Raw genomic sequence first — 12,230 nt, 5'->3', positions numbered from 1 at the left:
AGTCACTCAGTCATGTCCGACTCCTAGCAACCCTGTGGACTGCAGCCTACCAGGCTCCTCCATCCATGGGATTTTCCTGGCAAGAGTACTGGAATGGGTTGCCATTGCCTTCTCCTCACTTCACTCTAGGATTTTCTTAAAACCTAAGTAGAGTTTGAACTACATTGGTATTGCTTTTTGCAGTGGGAATTTCTTTTCTAGAAATAAAACTTTGAGGTTGAACAACGTGGATACTGGCCATTAAAGAGTTCAGAAGGATTATTGCATTTTTATCAATCATCAAAATGCCACCTCAAATCCGAGAGGTGGGTCATCCCAAGAAATATTGTTCATTTGCTGTTTAATCAAAAAGTAACATAAATCCATGGAGTGTGTGTGTGCGTGAGTGCTCCTCTGTACCTATGCCAAACACACAGACATTCAGTTGTGTCTGACTATGCGACCCCATGGACTGGGGCCTGCCAGGCTTCTCTGTCCATGGAATTTTCCAGGTAAGAATACTGGAATGGGTTGCCATTTCCTGCTCCAGGGGAATCTTCCTGACCCAGGGATCAAACCTGTTTCCTGTCTCCTGCATTGGCAGATGGACTCTACCACTGGCCCATGTGTGGTAAAACCACCATTTTCTACCTATTTACCTGCCCTTCTTCCATATTTTTATTGTAATATACCTACAAGATACTGGATCTATGTCTTGTAATATACCTGTAAGATACTGGATCTATATCTTGGTGAAAAAGTGTTGCATAAAATTTACAGACTGCTTTATCCAGGAGTTACTTCATACTTAACCAATATGTTACCGTTAAGCAGTGGAAGCAATTGAAGATGCCATTTCGGGAGTGTTTTCCAAGATCACTCAGCTCTTCAGTGGAAAATTCACCCTCAGTTGACCTCAGAGCCTCAGCCTCCTCCTCCATGCTCCTCTGTACCTATGCCAAACACACAGAGGCCAAACTTGCTGGGGCAGAAACAGGTGGGGGACTGGGAGAAGACTCTAGGCAGAGCCCTGTCTTTTAGGCGAGATGAAAATGGTCTGAAAGTAGATTGTGGTCATGGTGGCATAACTCTGTGAAAATACTAAATCTTAACAGGAGTACTGGGGGTAGTATACTGGGGGTACACTTTATAGAGTTCATCTTTAATCTTCCCTTCTTGCCCTTCCCACACTGAAAGATAAAACCAATGAGACTTTTGACACAATTTACAATTCATTTTATTATTCTGGTGCAAGAAAACATGTCCAGATATATTTTCAATTTCAGTTGCAAAACAAACTGACCTGAAATTTACAGTCTTTAATATAACTGTGATCGCCAATAAATGCGCAAGATTATAAAAAGTGAATTAACTCGTTGGTAGTACAAAGTCTACACAGAAGAATCTTTTATATCTAACACATTTTTTTAAGACTGCACAGCAATTCTGTTCATTTAAAACACATATGTGTTAAAATAGGATATTTCTGCTGATTATGGGTATCATAAACAGAATGTAAAGATACTACATTTCCTCAAGTACTAATTGATTTATTCTGTTCAATTTTGAGTTTCCAATCACCCTTTCCACAGATCAAAATACAAATGCATGCAAATAATAGATATAGAAATGAAAGAAAATCCAGTAACAAAATTAAGAATTATATTAACTTATGAGGTAAGTTTTACTTTCACGTGTTCAGATATCAGTTAAGAAATGCCTCTCTTTACAAAGCATGTTTAAGATGTATATTATATTGTCACTGAGCCCTGAGAGCCCAAAATCAAGTAAAATTTCATGCCTCCTAGAACATTAAATACCATGCAGCATAGTATTTTTAAAAATACTTTTAAAGCAGAATTGACTTCTATTTCTGCCCAATTAAGTTCATTAAGATCATTTGAAATGATACATTTGACTTGAAATAAGTTACTGAAATTCCAACATCAGAGTTAAGTATCTGTAACCAGTGTAATCCACCTAGCCCCAAAACAATGTAGTGGGGCAAAGCGTTCAAACGAGAAAGCATCGGAGAGTGTATAAATGACCACCAAGAAGCCAAGTTTCCCAGAGCTTTGCTGGGGCTGCCGACTGTCGGTCAGATCTTTCTACACAGCTTAAAGTTCCTACACCAGGTCAGAGTGGACCATCAAACTGAAATACTCCGTATTTCCCAGTGGTCAGCCAGTTGGGCTCAGAAGCTGTGAGCTGTTCACCTTGCCCGGGCTGCAGACCAACCTGAACCTCAGCCTTTAATGTTCTAATGCTGCACAGAGGTGCAGGGTGGAAGCCACTCAATGCCTCGTGAAATGGAATGGTAAACTCCCATCTTCTGTCACCTGTCAGCTTCCTATAATTCAAGTCACCCTTGAAGAAAATTAAATGTGCCTTTTGTAGTGCAGCATGTAAGTCAGGAGCGACCTGAGACATGGTACTGAAATCATGAGGCAGAGTCCAAAATATATGATCAAGGTAAACCCATCTGCCCGTTTTAATATGGTCTTCCCAGTCAACCCCACACTGGGACACCCACTTATTATTAGAATGCTTTAGTTGTTTGATTATCCAATTAAAATCGTGTAGAGTAGTATCAGAAACAAACCATGGAATCGTTTTCCCATAAAAATGGATCTTAGTAGCCAGTTTGGAGGACAACAAGAATTCAGCTAATACTAAGTCTGTAATAAGTTCAAACCCAGAATTATCCAGAACAATATCCACTCGAGTAACAGATTCTTTTTCTCTTGTTTTCTTGTAATTGCTTAGCAATGACCAAAGACGATCCATGTCGTTCACTAAAATGAAAGGTTTTAGGTCTTCTAATGAATTCATTATATTGGTCTTCTGAGAAATATGTTCCCCACCTGATAGAGACAGATCACACTTATTTCCCCACAGTGAAATCTGAAAAAGAAAAAGCACAATACATGTACACTTCTTTTGAATAACTAATAAAAAAAACTCTATTATGTAGGATGTAATGGGAGGAGGGGTTGCTAAAAAATGTTCATAAAATTCATTTCTACGAAACTCAATATAAAATGTCCATCCAAGCTACATTTTCTCTAATAATGCTGCATAAAAAAGCTGTGGCCTCTACTTTCAAAGTATATCCAGAATCTGGTGACCTGTACCGCCTCTGATGCTACCGGCTCAGTCCAGGCCTGAGTCGTTTCAGTAACAGAGCTACCTATTTCTACGCTTGGGCCTTCAGTCTGTTTGCACAAGTAATCCTTCACCTAAGTCATGTTATGCTACTCCTCCGATTAAAACCTTCTAACAGCTTCTCATTTCAGCATGAGTAAAAACCAAAGTCCTTGCCTTTGCTCCAGGGCACCCTGGCTTCTATGGGGGTCCCTGCAGCCCCTCTCCTTTCTGCTCCTCATTTCCTGAAGCCTCTTCCCCCCCAGTGTCTCTCTGCTGTTAAATGCATACCAGTTTACTTTTCAACTGTTTAAATAGACAGACAGACTCAGGAGAATAATTATTATATTTACCTGAAGAATTTTAAAAAATTCATTTTTCAGTTGATTTTCATCTAGGTCTTCAACAGTTTTCCTCAACTCTTGCAGGTGAGTACATAAGGCAATGACAGATTCCTGAGATTCAAAGAAATTTTGGTCTTTCAATTCTTTAAATATATCAAAGTCATCGATTGGTGGACTAAAGTAGGGAAAAAAAAATAAGTGAAACATTTCTATAACTCTGTACCTTTTTTTAAACATTTGAGTAATTGCAGTTTTTTAAAGAGAATGGTAGCAACCCATCCAAAAAATCAGTGGTGATTTTTATTAGGTATAACACAGACAAGTTACATAAAAATAATCAATTTACACTAACTAAATAAAATTAAATAAATTATGCAAAAATAAATACCCAAACTCATTTTAATTAGTTGTCAAATATACTGGAAGTATTAAATAATTATGGGGACTGTATCCATAATTATTTATCTGGTGGGTTTTTAGGACAAAGGGTAAAGAGAAACAGAATTTCATGACAATTGCTTTAGTTTCACAAACATTTTTTCAGGTGCTCAGTGTGGTTCAGGCTCCAAATAACAAACATATGGATATAAACAGAATAAATGAATACAAGTCAAACACAGAATATTACAGGAACCCAATGACTACTTGCTATAAAGCAGACAGCACTAATGTAAATCTTATTCTAATAACAAATTTTGATCATTTATGTGTAGATTTCCAATTTTTTAGCAACTTTTACTCCCAAGTTGACTTTGACCAATGGTGATGTATGTTCTGTGGCTACATATTCATGTTGTCCAATGAGAGATCAGATAATATTGGCCTAAGAAAAATGTAAAAATACATACTAGCATAACAGACTTTACAGAATCAAATGTAAAGACATTCAGATCATCTGATCTTCAAAATTAGCTACTTTTTCCAGGGGTCTCCTATCTTAGGATAAAAAGGCAATATGGCAGATGCAATGGGATTGATTAAGATCAAAACCAAAAACATACCAGAATTTACACACCCCAGTGATGGCTGCCTCCCCCCAGTCAGTGAGTCAGCCTGGAAAGCTACACCCTTAGTCCAAGAATGCTGCCATCGCTCAAAGCACTTTTGGAATGCCTCTTTGGGAATTTTCCTCAGAACCTGTTATTAAATGTACTGTCAGCGATGAGTATTTTCATGCTTTGGAGTTAATTTGTTTTCGGAAACAGCCAAAAGTCACTCAAAGCAATTTCAGTAAAATGAAGCATGTAAATCAAATGGAATATAACATTTTTGGTCAAAAATGAGGAGTGACTAAATAATAATGAGACTAATCTCATTTTGAGGTTTGTCAACTGGCTCTGAAAGAAGTTTCAAAGAACTAAAAGACTTTTTTAGCAATGGCAGCATTGCTGAAATGAATCAGTCTCTCAAGGTGAGAAAGGGATAAATGTATTTGGATGCATGGGTTCCACTGCAGGGGTCAGCAAACTGCAGCTTGCAGGCCCTCTCTGGCCCACCGTCTGTTTTACATGATCTGCAAGCTCAGAATGGCTTGCACAGTTTTGAACAGTTGGAAAAAAAATTTAAAAAGATTTTGTGATACACAAAATTCAAATTTCAGGGTCCATAACTCTGTTGCTTTATCAGAACACAACCACGTTCACTTACATACTGCCTGTGGCTGCTTTGGCAGACTGCTAAAGCTGAGGAGTAGCAACAGAGACCATGAGTCCCCAGAGCCTACAGCACTGACCGACTGGCCCTTTACAGACACATCTGCAGACCCTTGTCTGGCCTTGTGGCACAGCATGTGGGATTTCCGCTCCCCAACCAGGAACTGAACCCGGGCCCTGCAATGGAGGGCAGGGTCTTAACCAGCGGGCTGCCAGGGGAATCCCTTGAGACCTGTTCCTTATATTTTAAGAGAGCAAACTCACATAGCTACAAACGATTTCAGAGATTGTAAAATGTTTGCCATTTTACAATCTACTAGAGCTGTATATGTGTACACACTTGACCCAGGGGTTCACTCCTAAGTATATACCCAGCAGAAAAACACACAGATGTTCACCAAGAATATGTGGTTAATGTTTGTGGATCCAAAGGCGGTGTGTGGGGTCCGAAAGTTCTGCCTTTTGATCTGGCCACTAGGGACACAACATGTTCCGGTGAAGACTGCTGAACACTTAAGAAATGTGCACTGTTCAGCATGTATATCACACTTTAATAAAAGCTTGGAAATGTATGCCATTTTCTCCATATTTTCATTTTTCAGTATCTGAAGCATATTTAAATTTTATATACGGCTAAAACTTTGAATCTTAATTTGCAGACTATTCAACCACTTAACTCTAAAAAACCCAAAATATACATCTTGACAAAGAAAATTCAAAATATGTTTCAGTATGAGGGGCAAAGTCATCAGAAACATATCTTAAAGCTAACGTGGGCTTTGTGCGCATGTGTGCTAAGTTGCTTCTGCGGCGTCTGTACTGTTTTTGACCCTACGGATTATAGCCCGCCAGGCTCCTCTGTCCATGGGATGCTCTAGGCAAGAATACTGGAATGGGTTGATATTTCCTCCTCCAGGGGATCTTCCCGCCCCAGGGATCAAACCTTCATCTCTTACGTCTCCTTCATAGGCAGGTGGGTTCTTTACCACTAGTGACACCTGGGCAGCCCCTATGTGTGCTTTGGGATCCTGGAGAAGCTAGAAAGATAGTTCTTTGGTCACTCTGGACGGGTCACTGACCCAGGATAGGAATTCTTCATATAAGAAACCTAACAAGTTGGACACTTAAAAACTACTTCAAGGGTAGGAATAAATTAGGAGTATGGGATTAACAGATACAACTACTATACATAAGATAGATAAGCAACAAGGATTTACAGTATAGCACAGTGAACTGTATTCAATATCTTATAATAACTTATAATGGGAAATAATCTATGTGTGTATACACAAACACACACACACACACACACACACACACAGAGATATATCTGAATCACTTTGCTATACACCTGAAACTAACACAGTATTATAAACCACTATACTTCGATTAAAAAAACAACTTCTTCAGTGCTAGTTCCTCTGTAGGACAGCCCTTCTTTGTACTACCTATAATCTGAGTATCAGACAAATACCCAAATCTTCAAGTATTTGCCAAAGAGATCCCCTTAGGACAGTTCCACACCGCTGACTCACTAATACTCTCGTTCCCGGAACTTCAGGCTGAATGTTGCCTCTCTCCCTGTTATCAAGCTGTTCCTGGACCAATGGGCACCAGCACAGGCTGGGCAGAATCTCCCTGGGGCATGGAAAGAAAAACCAATGTGCAGGCCCCACCATGGACAAATTACACCATTAGGATTCAACGTAACAATTTCAAAATCTGCATATTTAAAAACAAACCAAAAAACCTTTGCCCAACTGAGTGACAAGCAGCTGTGCTTGTAAGCTTCTGTCCTAGATCTTTCACTCTGAACTAGATCCACCTCCAGAACTCAGAAACAGCACTCCTTTCATTTTTCTAACATCCGAATTCCTCTAAGCCTGTTCAGGGTGCCACTCAGTGTTTCAACACTTCAGCAGCTTTGTCTGATACCATGGATATTTTCCAGAGTTATGAAACCATCACCCAGAACATCAGACTAACTTTAGTCCTGGAAAGATATCCAAATGCACTATTTGTTTGAGGAGGGGGCTTATCTGACACAGACCGGGCTCCAATACTGGTTCTACCAGTTACTCACCATGCAGCCTCGGAAAAGATACTAATCTCTCTGAGCCTCAGTTTCCTCCACTGTAAAATGGAAACCATAACACCTATATGTCACTGGGTTGCAAAATAACAGAACTGAGCTGGTATTCAATACATGATAGTGCCTAGCGTTTGCTAGTCTTTTGCTTGGGTCTGTGTGCCAGGTAATATGCTATATTTTTAGTGAGTGTATTCTGCTTTTAAAGCACAAGACCTAAAACCTACTTATTCAGCAAATACTAAAAAAACTGCGACCTTATAATAATTTATAAAGATTAAAACAGAAAAAAATAATAAATAGACTCAAGTTTATGCATGTTTCCCTAAGTAATCTTTTTATTTTACTTTCAGTGCTGGTTTAATTAAGTGCCTTCAAGTATCCTATGCTATGCTGACGAATGGATACCAAAGGAGTCCTCTTATTCAGCAAACCTGTATTTCTGTAACCTGTGAGCTAAAAGAATGATCCACATTACATTTTCTTCTGCTCTGTAAGGCAGTTCTCTATCAGAATTTTCCTAGGAAAAAATTAATTAGTATAAGCAACTCTATAAAAAAGTTATTCTGGAACATGTGTTTAACTTTTTGAGTCGTTTTCTAATCTAGCCATTAAAAACAAGAGCGGAAAATTAAGATAGTGCATCAGAACAATGCAATGACTCACTGTTCTGTTGACTTCTTTTAGCAAACTAATTAACATATTATCTATTTTAAAAAACAAAACATATGCTTACTTTGTCCTGTCTTGATTTTTTATATAAACAATTATTTCAAATTAACATTTTTTTGCTTATTAAGAACAATTTGTTGTATTCTGCAAATAAGTAAGCTCTTATAAGAACTTTTAATTAGTTCCTACTTCAGATATTTAATCTTAGGTTCTATTCTAAGCAAGTGGATAATAACTGTCAATAATTAATTACAACAATAACGTTTGCAGAAATATCTAATAGCACCATTAATATCTGCTGAACTGAATTCAGGCTTCATTTGGCTTTTATTTTAAAACTTACCATTTTATAATTTTAAAGAAAGCATAAATTATCTACATTTGTTATTTGATGGTTACAAACTTACCTTTGGATAATTGCTTCATGAATTCTACGATACATGTAGCATTCTACAAATAGCCATGGTGAGAGAAACCACCTTGGTTTCCCATCGCTTTCATTTAAAAGACTCTGTTGATATTCTAGGTACTGATTCCATATGTCAGTATCAACAAACTTTTCAACCAAAGGAACAATTGGCTTATCTGTTTGCAATTCGTTCCGTAATTTAGAAAGAAGAGAAATTGCTTTCTTTTCAGCTTCCAGGCCTTTCTGCAAAAACATGGGAGGGGGGGTTGCTTATATATATAGCATATATACACACATGTATGAACAGTCTACATTACAATTAATTTATATGTAATTATCTTATCTATAGCTATAAAAATACATATGTACACACATATAACATATATACATAATTCCTCTGGGGTAACAAATTTCTATGGATCTAAATTTAAGAAGGAAAAAATAAAACATTTCAAAACTACATTTTATGTCTTTCACAAACGTATAAACATTTAAATTTAGAATTCTTAAGTTGAAAAATCAAAGAACACAAACAGATCTCATATCGACATTATCTTGCCTTACCTAGTCTGCCTTTTTTTAAAGTTTCATGTTATGAACTTATCTCCAGGTGAAATGACCATTACCACACACAGAAAACTGCTTATTGTGTTTGTTAGACTTAACCACAAAAGAATTAAGTAAAAACACAATTCTTACCTCTCCATGTTTCTCAAAAAATTCACTTTTATGTCGATGCAATGTATCAATAGCTTTGGTTAAGATCTGGGGTGATCTGTCTTTAACTGTAAGATACGCAAATGATCTAGAAAAGAGTCACACACAGAGCAGATTATTCAGTAGCATTCACACTAGAAGATTGTCATCTTTCAGTTTTTGGAACACCTCATCTAAATTTAAATTCCTTTGCAAACAACTCCTGTAAAGTAAACCAGCATTGCCCAACTCCTAGAGTAACTCAAGAAAATCCGAAAACCTCTCTGAGAGTGTTAGTCGCTCAGCTCTGTCTGATTCTTTGCAACCCCATGAACTGTAGGCTCTGCCCATGGGATTCTCCAGGCAAGAATACTGGAGTGATTAAGCCATTCCCTTCTCCAGGGGACCATACCCACCCAGGGATAGAACCTGGGTCTCCCATATTGCAGGCAGATTCTTTGCCATCTGAGCCACCAGGGAAGCCTGGAAAACCTCTCAGGTGTCTCATAAAAACCACGCAAGCTTTGTGCCTGAAATCTCAGACTATTCCCTGGAGTGTTTAATCATTCTTACCCTTCTTATTGTATTCCTCTTCTTCTCCTTAACCAGAAATTAGTCTAACAAAGTGATAAGACAGAAGCAGAATTATCCTAAAAGTCAAACAGGCTTTCCTCCTAGGTTTATTATTTACTAAATGAACTTTCCTACCTAGAAAGGTGAGGCAATGGATGTAAAACTGCCTGAAACACTTTACAGTGAAGAAATATGTAGAGAAAGACATTTACAACCCTGCTTCTCTTTGTCTATATTCTCAGCCAACATTAATTCTTTTCAAAGGTTTTTCTTGCTGCCTTCTTTCCCTCCCCAGTAACTCCTTCCATCCTCTCTAACCCTAAGCAAAATTAAGGCAAGTTACCATCTTGCTTTCCCAACCAGAAAATGAGATTTTCTAGAAGTGTCAGAGAATGAAGAAAGCTGGAGATGAGGAAAAATCTGTGTATACTCGAATCAAAAATTAAAGATACTCTTGATTTTAGCCATACAAAAATCAAGATTTACTGATTATCATTGTATGTATTATTAGTTTAAGGAAATACATGGTTCAGATAGGGGAAAAAAAAAACTTTAGCACTGTGAAGTTTTTAAATAGAAAGCACAAATCAACTTATCAGTTCATTTATATCTTCAGATCACCAGAGACAATGTAAAAACAAAGACAGTTGGAATACTTCTGCCCAAATCTCCTATGCTAACTTAAATTTGGGATAATCACACTCGTAAAAACTCAAGTATCTTACTCCAGTTTTCAAAAATAGGATTATATGCCCTCAGTAGTTCTTCAAGAGCCTTCCTCAAACATGAACCATAAAGCTTAAAGGAAAAAAATTGCAAAAATGCTTTCTGATTCTGTGGCTTTTACAGTGAACAGGTTTTAATATGCAAGAAATGAAATGAAGTTGCTTCACTCATGTCCGACTCTTTGCGACTCCATGGACTATAGTCTGCCAGCTCTTCTGTCCATGGGATTTTCCAGGCAAGAATACTAGAGCTGGTTGCCATTTCCTTCTCCATGGGATCTTCCCCACCCAGGGATTGAACCTGGGTCTCTCGCATTGCAGGCAGACTCTTTACCATCTGAGCCACCAGGGAATAGTAACTGCTCTGAACAGAATTTAACTTTTAACAATTACTACTAATTCCTTGGAAAAACAGAAAGAATACTAAATCAATTGACACTTGAATTTTCCATGGCAGCAGATACAAAAAGTGACAGTTCTTTGAGATTCTACTTAACTAGTTAAGTCACTCAGTCGTGTCTGACTCTGCGACCCCATTGACTGTAGGCTCCTCTGTCCATGGACTTCTTCAGGCAAGAATACTGCAGTGGGTGCCATTCCCTTCTCCATGGGATCTTCCCAATTCAGGGATCAAACCCAGGTCTCCTGCATTGCAGGCGGATTCTTCACCATCTGAGCCACCAGGGAAACCACTTAACTAGAAAATATTGCTATTTTTCTAGCTACTAAATTTGCTCATAGGTTTACAACTCCAAGAGTAACGTCTCAGGTCCAGGGACTTGGATGAAGGCAGATATACCTAGGACTCAAAATTTAAGGATGCAGACACTCCCTATATTTGCCTGAAGGTGAGTACAAGCTTAAATTCAGGGCCTAAGGTGCTTCTCTGACCTCAATCCATTGCTGGTACGGTCAATTTTTTCCAAGCGTTCTTGTGTTTTGCAATATTTTTCAGTAAGGACACATCTCAAATGTAAATTGGGCCTTCCAATTTGTACTAACATATATTTGTATGGAATCTATGACTTTTTAAAAAGTAAGACGGTACAGGTACTTACAGTGGGATTACAAATTAATCCGATTAACGATAGAAGAAACACATTTCTCTATAGATCTCAGATCCCTAACTTTTGCAGAGAGCTTTAAGCATCCCCCTCAAAAAGTAGGTTTATTAATTAAATAGGGTTAAGAGTCACGCGCTGCAACACTCTGAAAGGGGGCCTAACACACTCATGACAGTCATGCGTGAGTTAAAAAATAATAATAAACAGTATCGAACCACTTTAAAGACGCATTAACTGTTCGATACAAATTAATGCAAGACAACCAACACCCTCGAACCATCACTTGTAGAGACAGGTAGGGGTAAACGGGGATTTCCAGTCGGGATTCGCAGTCCGTTCCCGTGTAGGCAAGGCAAAAAGCCACGAATCACACCACAGGGAGGAAGCAGCAAAGACAGTCCGAGCCTGGAGCCCGACGAGCGGCCGCTTAGCCCTCGCCTCCCCGCGAGCCGTTAGAAACCTAGCCGTGGCCCCCGGGGAAGCGGAGCCGGGCGGCGGGCTGGAACTCGCGGGCGGCGGAGGAGCAGGCGCCTCCAGCCCGCCTCCGCTTCCCTCCCCGGCACCCACAGGTTCCCCACGAGGCCCAGCTTTCCGCAGAAGCGGGGAGGAGGGAAAGGAGCTGAGAGAGTGGCCGAGGAAAGCGACACGAACCCTACGTCCCGCGCCGACAGAGATGCCGGAGGCCCCGCCATCACCTTCCGCGCTCCCGACTCCTACACTCGGGTCTCACCCGCCGCAGGAGGGGAGGCGGTGCCGGCGCGAGGGAGGAGCCGAGAAAGCCAGGGAGGTGGGTTTAAAAGAACACTTTTGAATGAGGAAACTTTATTTGGTGCTTGTAGAAGAGACAAACAATGGCCGGCTCGAGGACCCGGAGATATCTTCC

At 39.3% G+C, this 12,230-nt stretch overlaps 1 protein-coding gene across 1 annotated transcript; it reads right to left on the bottom strand.

Annotated features, from left to right (window-relative positions):
* Positions 1 to 1,192: 1,192 nt before the first annotated feature.
* On the bottom strand, positions 1,193 to 12,155 carry ARMT1 (acidic residue methyltransferase 1). Its single transcript, XM_061130033.1, has 5 exons — positions 11,999 to 12,155; positions 8,989 to 9,094; positions 8,288 to 8,532; positions 3,477 to 3,642; positions 1,193 to 2,883 (listed from the first exon to the last, which is right to left on the bottom strand). Exons 1-5 carry the CDS (start codon positions 12,037 to 12,039, stop codon positions 2,116 to 2,118), a joined length of 1,326 nt encoding a protein of 441 aa, XP_060986016.1. The 5' UTR covers positions 12,040 to 12,155; the 3' UTR covers positions 1,193 to 2,115.
* Between the last annotated feature and the right edge of the window lie 75 nt (positions 12,156 to 12,230).

The sequence above is a fragment of the Dama dama genome, chromosome 26 (genome assembly GCF_033118175.1).
Source record: "Dama dama isolate Ldn47 chromosome 26, ASM3311817v1, whole genome shotgun sequence".
Taxonomy (NCBI): Eukaryota; Metazoa; Chordata; class Mammalia; order Artiodactyla; family Cervidae; genus Dama; species Dama dama.
This window is presented reverse-complemented; position numbering and strand designations above follow the sequence as displayed.